At 43.7% G+C, this 15037-nt stretch overlaps 2 protein-coding genes across 5 annotated transcripts in view; one reads left to right on the forward strand and one right to left on the reverse strand.

Annotated features, from left to right (window-relative positions):
* The window catches only part of tp53i13 (tumor protein p53 inducible protein 13), a 400199-nt gene that overhangs the window by 201406 nt on the left and 183756 nt on the right, over window positions 1-15037 (forward strand). The gene's annotated exons all lie outside the window — the stretch shown is intronic.
* The window catches only part of LOC133482203 (rap1 GTPase-activating protein 2-like), a 73608-nt gene that overhangs the window by 38455 nt on the left and 20116 nt on the right, over window positions 1-15037 (reverse strand). For 2 of the 4 annotated variants that reach the window (XM_061782062.1, XM_061782061.1), the window contains exon 1: window positions 1610-2261. The exons of the other annotated variants lie outside the window; for them this stretch is intronic. In XM_061782062.1, coding sequence (XP_061638046.1) covers window positions 1610-1737 — 128 coding nt within the window. In that variant the 5' untranslated portion in view covers window positions 1738-2261. Of the gene's footprint in view, window positions 1-1609; window positions 2262-15037 lie in introns of those variants that run through there. 4 annotated transcript variants of the gene reach the window in all.

The following is a 15037-nucleotide window of genomic DNA, read 5'->3' on the forward strand; positions in this document are numbered from 1 at the left end:
AAGTGTGGGCAACACCACAATGGTGGACTCCGGCATTGTTGGAGGTTTATTGTTGCTCAAGGCAATGTTTGATAGTGCTTTTGTGAGCGTACATTCACTATACTACCACTGCCAAAAGAAGATAACTTACAAATTTAAAATAGGTTTTGTATATGATCCAGGACAAGAAGTTGGCATGTGCATAGTGCTATCACCAAATAGTGGCCTGGCACGCAAATAGTATTTAAATGACAATGTATGAATAACAGTTGAATGAATCTGAAGCTTTTAGAGGTTCCAGGATGTCTGACACAATTACCCAATTTGTGAAATTGTTAACCCAGCAGTGTTCAGGGCTTTATTTTACTTTTTTTAAACTTTTTTTTTAAACTACTCCACACACACAATAACACAAACACCCAGAGGGCAGGTAAACATATGAACATTTTGATTGAATTTTGAGCATGTCTATTTAAATTAAAAAGTCAATGTCTTTGCATTCTATTAGAGTGGTGATATTTTCACAAACATGCACAAACCCAAACCTGACTGCTATGTTTATTTTTTCAAAAAACGAGACTAACTATACAAACTTAAACCCAAATCGTGTCAAACTCAACCTCGATCGTACATGTGAGTCACCCCATATGTTGACAACATCCTCAAAGCGTTTGTTAACAGGTGGTATGTTTTCAGTAGGTGCTCTGAGGTTGTAAGTAGTGCACATTAAGATAATAAGTGCTAAACACAGTTCATTTACCGGAGGAGCTCAATGTTTACATAGTTGGTCGGAATGGACAGCAGATGTCGGCTCGCTTCATTTGGGGCTTTTATCATAATTCAAGACCAGCTGTTACTATTGCACGAGTTCATTGTACTTAAGCCTAGCGCTCACCTGGAGTGAGTTAGCAAACAGCCAAGCGCGTGTTCAATTTGTGCTTAAAAAAAAACTAGAGACTGGTACATAATCAGTACAGCCTTCAACAAGTGCCCATTCAAGATGCTTGACTGTACAGCAACAACTGTCAAGAAGCAGATATACAAAACACAAATAGATGAGCGAGAACCTTTCCCTTCATATGCTCAAGAAGCGTTTTCGTTGAGCCAGCTACAACCTCTTTATTTTTGCCATGTTCCGCTTTTTACAGCTTGGGCTAATGTCTTTCTTCCCTTCTCTCAATGCACTGTACCAGTACTGAATGTTTGCTCTTCAAAACCACTCAATGTGGACCTCTGTTAACTCTTAATTCTGTTGCTGCTGTTCCTCTCCATCTTTTTCCCCATTTTTATTTCCACTGACCCAAATGCACTCAAGTGTGCACTAGACACACACACGCCCTCTCCAACGCACTACACAATAGCATACTCAAGTAAAAAGAGCACCTATAATAAAACTGTAAGTATAAATCCACTGAACCAAACAGAACACACAAAGTGGTGCATACTAGTGACAACATAAATTGCCACCAATAAACTTTTCCTCACAAGCATGCCCAATGCTGGACTGGTGTGTGTGTGTGTGTGCATGTTCCTGTTTTGGCAGGCAGCCACCAGTGCCATACTCTCTCACGCACTCATGTACACTATCTGCACAGGCTTCCAGTCTCATCAGACAATGAACGTCACCCACCCTTCACACTCCTCTTTTTCCTTCTCCTTCTCCTTGGCTTTACGAGACTTGTGCAGGAGTCCAATCAGGATCACTGCAGCCCGAATGCCGGCTTTCTTGTTGTGCAAGCGCCCTCCGGACTGAGACATGCTGGGCGCCTCCAGGGTGGATTCAGGTGACAGTTGGTCCAAGGTCACGCTGTTTCCGGGACTACTGGGCAAATGGGAGAGCTTGGTCGTGGCCTTTCGGGCTTCCAGTGTGAGCTGTAAAAGTCAGAACCTTCAATCTTAAGACAATCTCTTTTTCAGAGACATATGGTAAGTTTGTACAAGACAATTGAGGCTGTCCACTTTTGGTTTGAACAGCCGTCCGATCCTATGCTGCTCTCTGAGGAAGGCTACTTAGTTGGTAGTAATCCCAAAAGGTCCAAGTTGGTAGTGTTGTTCCCTTGACTTCAGTCCAAGGTGAACTGTCTGCATTCCCAGCTCCTGCAATGCATCAATGTGTTGATCTTCCAGAACAAAACGTGTCGTTTAATGAGAGAACGAAGAGTTTTGCAGCAGGCAGCCTCACGGGACCGTGTGGCATTGCATCTCTCTGCCGTCTTCTGACTCCCCTCCTCTCCCTCGTTCACTAACATTCTCTCCTTCCTCTCCTTCTGTGACTGCTGCCGATTTGCTCCCGACTTGCTGTCCTCTCCGCCTTGTCCCTTTTTTTTCTGATTGGTTGGAGTTGGAGCAAGTACCGCCCACTTCTCCTCCTTCCTCATGGAGGACTTCCCCTCCATCTCTCCCTGCCCTATTCTACCTTTTTGTTGGTATTTTTTTTATCTCTCCACAGACACACACACACACACACTTGTTTTCATATGTTTCTATCATTCTGGAGGACATGACATTCACTGACATAACATTTACCTTAACCTTAACTTTACACCAACGTGTGCACGTTTGCTATGCACGTTTTGTGGTGCATGTATATGGAATGGTATTCTGCCCCACCTTGTGAACCCAGTGTGCACGAGCTTATTGCGTGCTGTGCCGTTGCCAAGGACATCAAAACTGAAATGTTGCCTGGCAATATAAAAGCAGGTTACAAAAATAAACAAGACAAAGACACAGAATTCATTTGTTTACCAGCCGTTTTTCAGATCTCCTAACTTATTACTGAGGCTATTCTTTCCCTCCACCACTTTTAAGTTCGTCTCTGAACAAATAAATATTTTCAATTCCTCATTTTTTATCCATCCATCAAACAGAGAACTGACAGAAACAGGAAGTCATACAGACACAAAGGAAATTACTCTCAAAACAGCACTGTAAGGATTATGAGACAGGTTTATTTCTATATACTTATGACCGTAATCATCTATCCAATTTTGAAAGGTTTCTGTACATAGCCATTGACCCTTTCTTGAACCATAGTGTTCTAGCAGTTCATCTTTTGATATGTAAATATAAAATTACAAATATTTGCCAAGAGTTCACATTTTCACTACCACTGGTTTGATTAATGTTTGTTAGTTTGCTGGATTATGCAAAAGCACCAAACCATTTAGAGGAGAGCTATGGGAACGAGCAAAAAGACTGTTAGACTGTTGTTCAGATGTTAAAAATCAATGTGTGTACTGCACGATAGGCAGGGCATTCTAGTTTGACTTGGATGTGTACTTCTGCTAATCTGTCAAACCTCTCCTGTGTATATAATGTACATTTTATGCTTGTGGCAACATAAAACACACACTTTCCTTTCAAGGTAAAGGGTGCCGCTTGATATATGGGAGCAAAGAAAGACTCTCTAGATAGGAAAGGACATGCACATAAACTATACACAACATACAAAAGAGGGGAAAAAATGTATACTCAATCAATCAAGTTGCAAGTCTGGTTTCTGGTGTGGTGAGCAGAAGCAATAATGAAGAGGTGAATTTTGTTGGATGGCTTAAATTGATTGCCTGACTCATTTGACACACAATAAAGAGACAAGAGACATCTGAGCAGCTGAGATGCTTCAGCAATTGTGTGACAGTGGCCAGGGAATGGAATTGATGGAGCCCAGCAAACAAGCAAATGTGACAATTACAAGGTCCCATTTCTTTCCTGATGCATTGCTTATCTTGTGTCTCATCAGCGCCATAGCAACAGACTAGCCGGCAGAAAATTTGCCTTGAGGATACAAAAGATTATCAATCCATGAAAAATTACTTGTGTTTACTGCATTATTGGATTCACGTGTTTGATTAACACTGTAGCCGTGTCCCACATTTTAAAATCATCTGAGCCTTTCCCACATGGAACGTGAGCAAACGTGGACACAGCTCAACTAGAATATTAACGACAGCCTTGGGACCACCTGTAAAAAAACAAATAGTAGATATACAAAAACACGCACTCCCAATCTCACATGCGTACCAACTGGGACATTTCACCAGGGTCCTATTGTGCGTCATCAGGAAGGGGAAATTAGACACCTTTAGCTGCAGCAATGAGCCTCAATAAACATTCACGATTGTTGACATAAATAAAGGCACATATATGGATTAGTTTAAAAAAAAGCGCACATGTACAAGTTGTATACACATAAAGGGCACATAAACTTAATTTCTGTGCAGATTTCAGATATGTGATCTCTTGCCAGAATCATGATATAGGTAATGCATTTTTAGGATCATTCTGTATTTTGTCGTTCAAGATATAGTCTTGGTCTTGATAAGAATATTTCTAAGCTTCAAATTTGTCAATATACCCAGCTGAGCAATTCACTGCAGGTGCACCATGTTGCAGTTTGAGCGACGATTCATCACACACCATTTGCATTTTGTGTAAACAGAGGCAACTTTATGCAAACCAGCACTTATTGCCTTTGGATACATTAAATGTCAATTGAAAGACAAACAACCATTCACATTCACAACTATGGGTAATTACATTTTCACTTAACCTAACAAATGTTTTTGCAATGTGTGAGGAGGTCGGAGTAGCCGCTGAAACCCACACGACCACGGGAAAAACATGCAAACCCCATACATAAAAGGCCCGTTCCGAGATTCAAACATAGAAACATTGACTGTGATGTAGACACGCTGTCCACATGATCACCCTGGTTAAAAGTTCATATTCATCCATCCATCCATCCATCCATCCATTTTCTACCACTTACCGGGTCGTGGGGGCAGTAGCTTTAGCAGGGACGGCCAGTCTTCCCTCTCCGTAGCCACTTCCTCTAGCTCTTCCGGGGGGATCCCGAGGCGTTCCCAGGCCAGCCGAAAGACGTAGTCTCTCCAGCGTGTCCTGGGTCATCCCCGGGGTCTCCTGCCGGTGGGACGTGCCAGGAAACACCTCACCAGGGAGGCGTCCGTGAGGCATCCGAATCAGATGCCCCAGCCACCTCATCTGGCTCCTCTCGATGTGGAGGAGCAACGGCTCTACTCTGAGATCCTCCCAGATGACCGAGCTTCTCACCCTCTATCTAAGGGAGAGCCCGGACACCCTGCGGGGGAAACTCATTTCGACCGCTTGTATCCGGGATCTTTCATAGGTGAGGGTAGGAACGTAGATCGACCGGTAAATTGACAGCTTTGCCTTTCGGCTTAGATCCTTCTTTACCACAACAGACCGATACAAAGTGCGCATCACTGCTGACGTTGCACCGATCCGTCTGTCGATCTCCCGTTCCATTCTTCCCTCACTTGTGAACAAGACCCCAAGATACTTGAACTCCTCCACTTGGGGCAGGATCTCATCCCCGACCTGGAGAGGGCACGCCACCCATTTCCGACTGAGGACCATGGTCTCTGATTTGGAGGTGCTGATTCTCATCCCAGCCGCTTCACACTGCAAACTGCTCCAGTGAGTGTTGGAGATCACGGCTTGATGAAGCCAACAGAACCACATCATCTACAAAAAGCAGAGATGCAATACTGAGGCCACCAAACCGTACCCCCTCTACGCCTCAGCTGCGCCTTGAAATTCTGTCCATAAAAGTTATGAACAGAATCGGTGACAAAGGGCAGCCTTGGCGGAGTCCAACCCTCACCGTAAACGAGTCCGACTTACTGCTGGATATGTGGACCAAACTCTGACTCCGGTCGTACAGGGACCGAACAGCCCGTATCACGGGGTTTGGTACCCCATACTCCCGAAGCACCCCCCACAGGACCCCTCAAGGGACACGATCGAACGCCATCTCCAAGTCCAGAAAACACATTTAGACTGGTTGGCCGAACTCCCATGCACCCTCGAGGACCCTGCAGAGGGTGAAGAGCTGGTCCACTGTTCCACGGCCAGGACGAAAACCACACTGCTCCTCCTGAATATGAGATTCAATTTCCGGACGAACCCTCCTCTCCAGCACCCCTGAATAGACCTTACCAGGGAGGCTGACCCTGTAGTTTGAACACACCCTCCGGTCCCCTTTCTTTAAAAGGGGGACCACCGCCCCAGTCTGCCCATCCATAGGCACTGTCCCCGATGTTCACGCGATGTTGCAGAGGCGCGTCAACAAGGACACCCCCACAACATCCAGAGCCTCTAGGAACTCTGGTCGATTCTCATCCACCCCGGAACATGAGCAAAGTTCTGTCGGAGGTGGGAGTTGAAACTCCTTCTGACAGGGGATTCTGCCAGACGTTCCCAGCCCTTCCTCCCAATCCCGCCCTTCCAGGTCTCACTGTCGGTGGCCACGTGAGCATTGATGTCCCCCAGCAGAACGATGGAGTCCCGAGCGGGAGCGCTCTCCAGCACCCCCCTCCAAGGACTCCAAAAACGGTGGGTACTCTGAACTGCTGTTTGGTGCATAGGCGCAAACAACAGTCAGGACCCGTCCCCCCCACCCGAAGGCGGAGGGAGGCTATCCTCTCGTCCACCGGGGTGAACACCAATGTACAGGCGTCGAGCCGGGGGGCAATAAGTATACCCACACCTGCTCGGCGCCTCTCACCGTGGGCAACTCCAGAGTGGAAGAGAGTCCAACCCCTTTCGAGAGGACTGGTACCAGAGCCCAAGCTGTGTGTGGAGGTGAGTCCGACTATATCTAGTGGGAACTTCTTGACCTCACACACCAGCTTGTGCTCCTTCCCTGCCAGAGAGGTGACATTCCACGTCCCTAGAGCCAGCTTCTGTAGCCGGGGACCATATCGCCTTTGGCCACCGCCCAACTCGCACTGCACCAGACCCCTATGGCCCCTTCCACAGGTGGTGAGCCCATGGGAAGGGGGACCCACTTTACCCTTTCGGGCTGTGCCCGGCCGGGCCCCATGGGTTCAGGCCCGGCCACCAGGCGCTCGCCTTCGAGCCCCACCTCCAGGCTTGGCTCCAGAGGGGGGACCCGGTGACCCGCGTCCGGGCAAGGGAAACCTCAATCCATTTGTTTCTTTCTTCATAGGAGTTTTATGAGCCGTGCTTTGGCTGGTCCCTCACCTAAGACTTGTTTGCCATGTGTGACCCTACCAGGGGCGTGAAGCCCCAGACAACTTAGCTCCTAGGATCATTGGGACACACAAACCCCACCACTACGATAAGATGACGGCTTCCAGGAGGGGAGAAGTTCATATTATTATATTAAAATAATAAAACACTCTTTAATGACAATAGAGGAGTGAGTTAAAAAAAAAAAAAAAAAAAACCTAACCCTATACATGATTTCGGATAGAAAAGACCTTGCTATCATGTCATTTTCAAGGGTTTTTTTCGTCACACAAGCATAAAATTAAGTCTACCACATGTGACAAACTAGCCAGTCAGAATCTAGCCGGTTGGTTGCTAGTATGAGAAACTAACATTAACACTAACAGTCTACTTTGTCACTTGGTACAAAGATGGGACTAAAATGCACGACACCAGCCACTGGAGATCCTAATTAAAAAGCAGTTCACGAAAAGCTGGCCCTTCACTGGCTGAGAGTCCGATCAGCCCACAGAGGGACATAAAATAGGAAGTAGAAATGTTACTAGAATATATTCTGTAACAGCACCAAAGGTCACCCCATTTAAGAATATTCATTCATTCATTCATCTTCCATTCCACTTTATCCTCACAAGGGCGTGCTAGAGCCAATCCCAGCAATCTTCGGGTGAGCGGCGGGGTACACCCTTAACTTGTCGCCAGCCAATCGCAGGGCACATATAAACAAACAACCATTCGCGCACACAGTCACACATAAGGGCAATTTAGAGTCTCCAATCAACCTACCATGCATGTTTTTGGGGATGTGGGAGGAAACCGGAGTGCCCGGGGAGAACATGCAAACTCCACACAGGCGGGGCTGGGATTTGAACCCCGGTCCTCAGAACTGTGAGGCAGATGTGCTATCCAGTAGACCACCGTGCCGCCACATTTAAGAATATGTTACTCAAAAAGAAAAAATTAAAGTCAAACTCCATTGATGCTGAAGTCTCGTTGGATATGACTTCTCGTGATATACTAAGGCATTATGACAGTTTGACAGTTACTGTATATAAAGCTTAAATTTGACTCCCTTAAGATGCTTGTGAGTTGGGGTTACGCTGTACTAACAAGAAATACTAAAAAAGAAATATACGTTTAATGTAGAGTAAGGTGGTTGACTTTAGTTTTCCAAATAAATTGTCTAGTTCAAGCATCAGGTCACAATTAGTCGGGTCACACCCTAACTTGAAACATAATACCCAGTTCAGGAATGCACATTGGGACCAATTTAAGTGCACACCACACGCATATAGTACACACACATTGGTGACTGCTCAAATTGTATCAAGTCTCTCCTGGCACTTCACAGTCTCTCCAGTCTCTCCCTAACAAACAGATGCCAGTCTGCAAACGTCACCTCTTTTTGCAGCTCTGACAGCACGCTACATAAACTTAACACCATGTCACCGTATACTTAACGGCATGCATTTGCACACAGACGCACTTGCAGAGAAAGTGGTTGGCCCAGCTGAGGCAGGCTGGCGAAAGTGACCTTCACAACGGCTGCTGAGTAACTGCTTTATTCCCAAGACACACACGCAGACACACACGCACGCACGCACAAATAAAGAGCTCACTTTTTCCCTTCTCCAATGCAATCCTTTTTTTTTCAATCCACGACACAAGAGTAGCAGTAGAAGGTGGAGAATACCTTTCCATGAGTGTGTGTGAGCAGGGGAAAGAGGGAGGGGGGGGGGGGGGGGGGGGGGGGGGTGTGCTGGCTGCTGCTCATAATCATGTCGCCAGTGTTTATAAAAAGTTCATTTGAAAATGGCAGTCACTGGACATAATATCAGATTAACACCGAAATGTCATGTGTATAAATCGAATAAACTCTGAAAGTAAATATTGTAAATGCAAATGTCCTCTTGAAATATATATGCAATGTGCCATTTGTGTGATGTGTCTAAATATATGAACATTCATATAAATAAAATGAAAATCACTTTCAAGGACTGACATTTAAGGATGAACACAATTCATATAGTATCTGTTTTAATGGCTTCTGTTGTCTTCTAATTTATCATCACAGCAACCAAACTGTTCAATGTACTGACTGACTGCTTTGCATCAATTTACACATTTTACACACAAAGGCCAGCTAGGAAATGGGCCTAAATGTTCCTAAGAACAGTTTGTTCGGCATGTCAGAACCAGCTGATCAACAAAACTATGGATCGAAAAATAACTTCCATTTGTTTAGAGAAAACAGTTTGATCAGACTAAATAAGTTTCTGAAATTGATTCACTGCCTCATGCAAGAAGTGCCCTTCAGTTTACCTGGCCTTGATGTGTTTCTCAGAATTAAACATGCCACTCTAATCATTTATAGGTGATTTGTTTAAATTTAAATCTATTACTCCCTATCCAGGCATATCATCAATGTATCACTCCTGTGTATATTTTATCTCACTATGTACTCTTCTTTTTTCCCACCCCAGATATCTGTTATATACTGTGGGTGCCTGACCCAACAAAGGGATATTAAGGAGCTATAATAATACACTATCTACATTCAAATACATGTGCAGGCAAAGAGTGATTTATGGAGGTGGAGAATAAGCATGAATTGCATGCAACTGCTGTGCAATCATAAACTGTTCCTCTTTTAGTTGTAATTGCTGTCTGTATATTCGTGTTTGTGTGTGTGTGTGTGGATTACTTCATGTTAAAGGACGTGGTTCCATATGCATGCTTAATATTCACACAACACAAAATGGATATGAATTGGATACATTCCTGATGAGCTATATAATAAAATTACGAAAATGAAAAATGTTCATTCAGTTTTATTCATATTTCATAATCATAATCAAGCTTTAGCCATGCATCAGTATGCAGAGTATACAGCAGAATGAAATGTTTTCTACGGATACATAATGTCTTTAAAAGGCCTTGCTATAGCAACCTAGATCTAGTACTAAATCATTTCAACGAATGCTTGTAGATTGAGCTGCTTGGAGATATTTGAACCTGCGTATCTTTCAAGTGGTGCAGTGTATGACAAGGAAACCCACTAATAAATTGCTTGACCATTTTAACTGTGTATTGCTTGTCACTTTGTGAGAGGAAAACTGACATAAACATGGCATTAATTACCAGCTAATGCCATGTTACACACTGTCACTGTTTTTATAACCCAAATAATTAACACTGTTAGATTTCTCACCTTTGCTGGTGGTTTAATGTCTTGTTCTGACTATTGCTGATAATCAGAACTACTTTTCATGTTTCCTCCTCTAACCAGCCTCATGCTTGCCTCCCTGTGACCACCATATCTGATTTTGATTCGCACAGTGTCTCTCCAGACTGATCTAATACTCTGGCAACATTTCAGGGCACACAAGACTAAGCTGTGAGCATTCTGAAGTGCACGGTCAAGTGTTTATACTCTCAACCATCAGTACCAGCTGTCCTCTACAGCTTTCGAGTTACTTTTCAAGTAACTGAAGTTTATATTTCTTTGTAAATGTCCTTCTAGACAAAAAAAACAAACAAAAAAAGACATGCAATAAATGTCCGCCGGGCTGTGCGTCAGTGTTCTGTATTAAATATAAGATGGATACATGCCCATGCCAAAGAAATAGAGAGAGAGAGAGAGAGAGAGAGAGAGAGAGAGAGAGAGAGAGAGAGAGAGAGAGAGAGAGTCACTGATGGTGTAGTGGTACACTTGCCTGTCTTTGGTGCGGGCGGCGTGTGTTCAGTTCCCATTCAGTAATGGTGTGAATGTGAGTGCGAACGGTTGTGTGTGTCTATATGTGCCCTGTGACTGACTGGCAAACAGTTCAGGGTGTAGTCTGCCTTTCGTGTGATGTCAGCTGGGATAGGCTCCAGCACCCTGTGACCCTAACCAAGATAAGCGGTGTTGAAAATGGATGGATGTGTGTGTATATATATATATATATATATATATATATATATATATATATATATATATATATATATATATATATATATATATATTTATTTATTTATTTATTTTTTCCATATGCAGGGGCTTGTCTTTCCAAGACAGCCCATCTGGCTCCTTCTCCTTATTGGGCTTCTGTTGCCTGAGGCATTCATTTAGTAGTTCGTCCCTGGGGGCAATCTTATTGATGTATTGATGGAGACCAGTTGTTTCCTCCTGGATAGTGCCTGTGACGCTTGCTGGTCTTTGCCCCCACCCCGCCCCCTTTCCACTTTGTGTACAGCCTCAGGATGCTGGACTTCGAGTGCAACCCTCCGTGCATCGTAAGCTTTCTTGTCTTGATGTCAGTGGCTTGCATCTCTTCCAGTGGCCAGGGTATTATGCCAGCGTGGTATCTGATTACTGGCAGGGCACAGGTGTCAATGGCCTGGATCTTTTTCTTGCCATTCAGCTGACTATTCAGAACTATAAAGAGGGAGCCAACAAGCAGAACAAAAGTTTCTGCTTTTCTTTTCCTGTGCTGTAAAGGTCAATGAGTATTTAAAAAATATATATCCAAAATATAGGAAGAGTCTGACTGATACCTTGCTGATGAATGAGACTATATTGTTTCTTTCAACTATGAAGCTAACGACAGTCATCATACTGAACAAAGTGAACTTAGACACGAGAGAGTTGTATTCATGCACATTTTTAACTACTTAAATACCATATTTGCAGGTCAGTTAACACATGTATGCTCAGATTGTTGGAGCTGCTGAGGAAAAAGGCTTATTTTCAGTGGACACACACAGACACAAACACGCACGCACACACACACACAGACACAAACACGCACGCACACATGCATGCACGCACGTACACACACACACATACACACACCTAAACTACAAACTACCCTGTGCCCAAAGCAGAATCAGATGGATGATCCATCAGTAGATGTACTGGTTCCACCACCAGATAGGCTGTGACACATACAAGCCAGACGGCCAATGTAACTGGATTCTGTCAGCTTTGGTGAGAAAGTACAGTCACTATCAGTGAAATGATGAGGCTGCTATATTATTGGCAAGACAAATGTGTGGGTCATTAAAGTCATGACTGAAGCATTTTGAAATTGAGCAAATCAAATCCATGCATCACCAGAGATGTTTCCCCCCAAAAATTGAAGAAAATTTTGGAAAAAAAAATAGAGAGGGAGATTAGAACTAGAGCAAAGAATGTGAAAGAATGAGCATGAGCTGGCGCGACACTAGATATTTAATGTTCAAAGTGATTAATGTTTTTTTTTTTCTCATTTTGAATATGCGACCCGAGTGAGGATAAGTGGGGAAGGAAAATGGATGGGTGGATGAATTTGATGCCTGCAACATGTTTGCAAAAAGCTGGGCAGGGGAAACAAAAAACTGGGAATGTTGAGGAATGCTCAAAAAACACGTTTGGAACATTCCACAGGAGAACAGGTTAATTGGAAACAGTTGCGTGTCATTGAGTGGGTATAAAAGGAGCTCAGTTGTTCACAAGCAAGGACAGGGCGAGGTTCACCATTTTCAGACATCAAATACCAAAGGCATGAAACAGGTGACAAAAAAACAACAACAACAACACTGTATGTGTGGGGGGTATCGGTTGGGGTGGGGGTTGGGGGGAGGTCTGGGCCCCCGCAGAAATGTTGTTTTTTTATTTTAACATAAATTAAGTAATCTGGAAGACTTTTAAGAGTACAATAAGCCATCTCCACCTGCACCTGATGCCTGCTGCAAGCTGTGCCACATGAATAGCATCCTCCTCTTTAAGCACTCATTGACTAAAATCAATGTCTGTTTCACTACATTTTTCACTATTACCAACTTCAAAGGCTAATCCCAAATGCATTCTCCAGGAAAACATTAAGTACAGTATTTTTCTGGTCCTGTGACATAATCCCTAACATCGCTCCGTCGCTTAATACATTTAACATTAACATCCGTAAACTAATTAGTTCATTGTAGGCGCGTTTCCTAATTAATACAAGATGTATTAATGGGTCATTAATACAACAAGAGCGCATCAGCTCTTGTTGCCGATGTTACGTGTGCTTCGCGGTTCCACTGGGACCACAACGAGGGCCATGACCCGCAGCACCTCAACACGAAAATACAAAAGACCAGTGCAACAAATACGACACGGGCTGATTGGATGAGCAAAAATGTTGCTTAAACGTAAGAGTATCAATAGAGTATGTCCGCTACAGAGGTGGGTAGAACAGCCAAATATTGTACCCAAGTAAGAGTACTGTTCCTTGACAATAATGTGACTCAAGTAAAAGTAAAAAATAGTCCTCCAAAAAAGTACATAAGAGTAAAAAGTACACAATGAAATAAGTACTCAAGTACTGAGTAAATAGTTATAAGTGGGCTGAAATATCCACGTTTGGGCAGACAGTGCCAGACAAATACTACAATACATGAAAGCTGTGGTTTTTGTTTGTCTAAATGTAAACACGAGTCGCGTGCCGTTGCTTTCATGGTAACGACGACCTTCCCAACATGGTCGCCACGTAGGCACGACCATCAGCTGGGATGGCTCAACTAGTGTTAATACCTATGCCCGGGAAGCCCAATAGAAGACGTTGTGTTAGGTCATGTGACTTTCTTGTAACTAGACTTAAACGTCACTAGCGCTAAAATTGGATTGGCGCAAACAGCGCCCAATGCGGAAGACGAAGTCGTAGTCTCGTGCATGAAATAGTTGATAAATAAGCAATAATTGATAAAGAAAATGTAGCGAGCGACATTTAGATCATTGTTAACGCAGTAAACGTACCGTTACCTCTTTGCAGCAGAAGCGTTTTTTCTGGTCTCATCAACTCCTGTGACGTATCCAAAGCAGGTCCCGAGCGCACAGGCGGAACCTCAGGCGTATGCCCTCGCATATGAGTCCGCAGCGGAGTAATATTAAGAAATTACATCTGTGTGTGGATGGTGGGTGTGTGGAATGGATCTAGCTGCCAGTGTTCAAGGAGTACGAAACAGTCTATGACATCAGCGACGGCGACGCCCTCACCCCCCAAGAAAAACTCATCGGATCTACAACCCGAATTCCAAAGAAGTTGGGACGTTGTGTTAAACATAAATAAAAACAGAACACAATGATTTACAAATCATGTTCGACCTATATTTAATTGAATACACTACAAAGACAAGATATTCAATGTTCAAACTGATCAACTTTATTGTTTTTAGCAAACAATCATTAACTTTGAATTTTATGGTTGTAACACGTTCCAAAAAAGCTGGGACAGGGTCATGTTTACCACTGTGTTACATCACCTTTTCCTTTAATATTCAATAAACGTTTGGGAACTGAGGACACTAATTGTTCAAGCTTTGTATGTGAATTCTTTCCCATTCTTGCTCGATGTACAGCGTCAGCTGTTCAACAGTTCGGGTTCTCCGTTGTTGTATTTTACGCTTCATAATGCACCACACATTTTTAATGGGAGACAGGTTTGGACTGCAGGCAGACCAGTCTAGTACCAGTACGCTTTTACTACGAAGCCACGCTGTTGTAACATGTGCAGAATGTGGTTTGGCATTGTCTTGCTGAAATAAGCAGGGGCGTCCATAAAAAAGACATCGCTTGGATGGCAGCATATGTTTCTCCAAAACCTGTATGTACTTTTAAGCATTAATGGTGCCTTCACAGATGTGTAAGTTACCCATGCCATTGGAACTAACACAGCCCCGTACCATCACAGATGCTGGCTTTTGAACTTTGCGTCCATAACAGTCTGGATGGTTCTTTTCCTCTTTGGCCCGGAGGACAATTTGAAATGTGGACTCGTCGGACCACAGAACACTTTTCCACTTTGCATCAGTCCATCTTAGATGAGCTCGGGCCCAGAGAAGCCGGCAGCGTTTCTGGGTGTTGTTGAAAAATGGCTTTTGCTTTGCATGGTAGAGTTTTAAGTTGCACTTACGGATGTAGCGCCGAACTGTATTTACAGACATTGGTTTTCTGAAGTTTTCGGCCTTGCCGCTTACACGCAGTGATTTCTCCAGATTCTCTGAACCTTTTGATGATATTATGGACCATAGATGATGAAATCCCTAA

The sequence above is a fragment of the Phyllopteryx taeniolatus genome, chromosome 8 (assembly GCF_024500385.1).
Source record: "Phyllopteryx taeniolatus isolate TA_2022b chromosome 8, UOR_Ptae_1.2, whole genome shotgun sequence".
In the NCBI taxonomy this organism is placed as follows: Eukaryota; Metazoa; Chordata; class Actinopteri; order Syngnathiformes; family Syngnathidae; genus Phyllopteryx; species Phyllopteryx taeniolatus.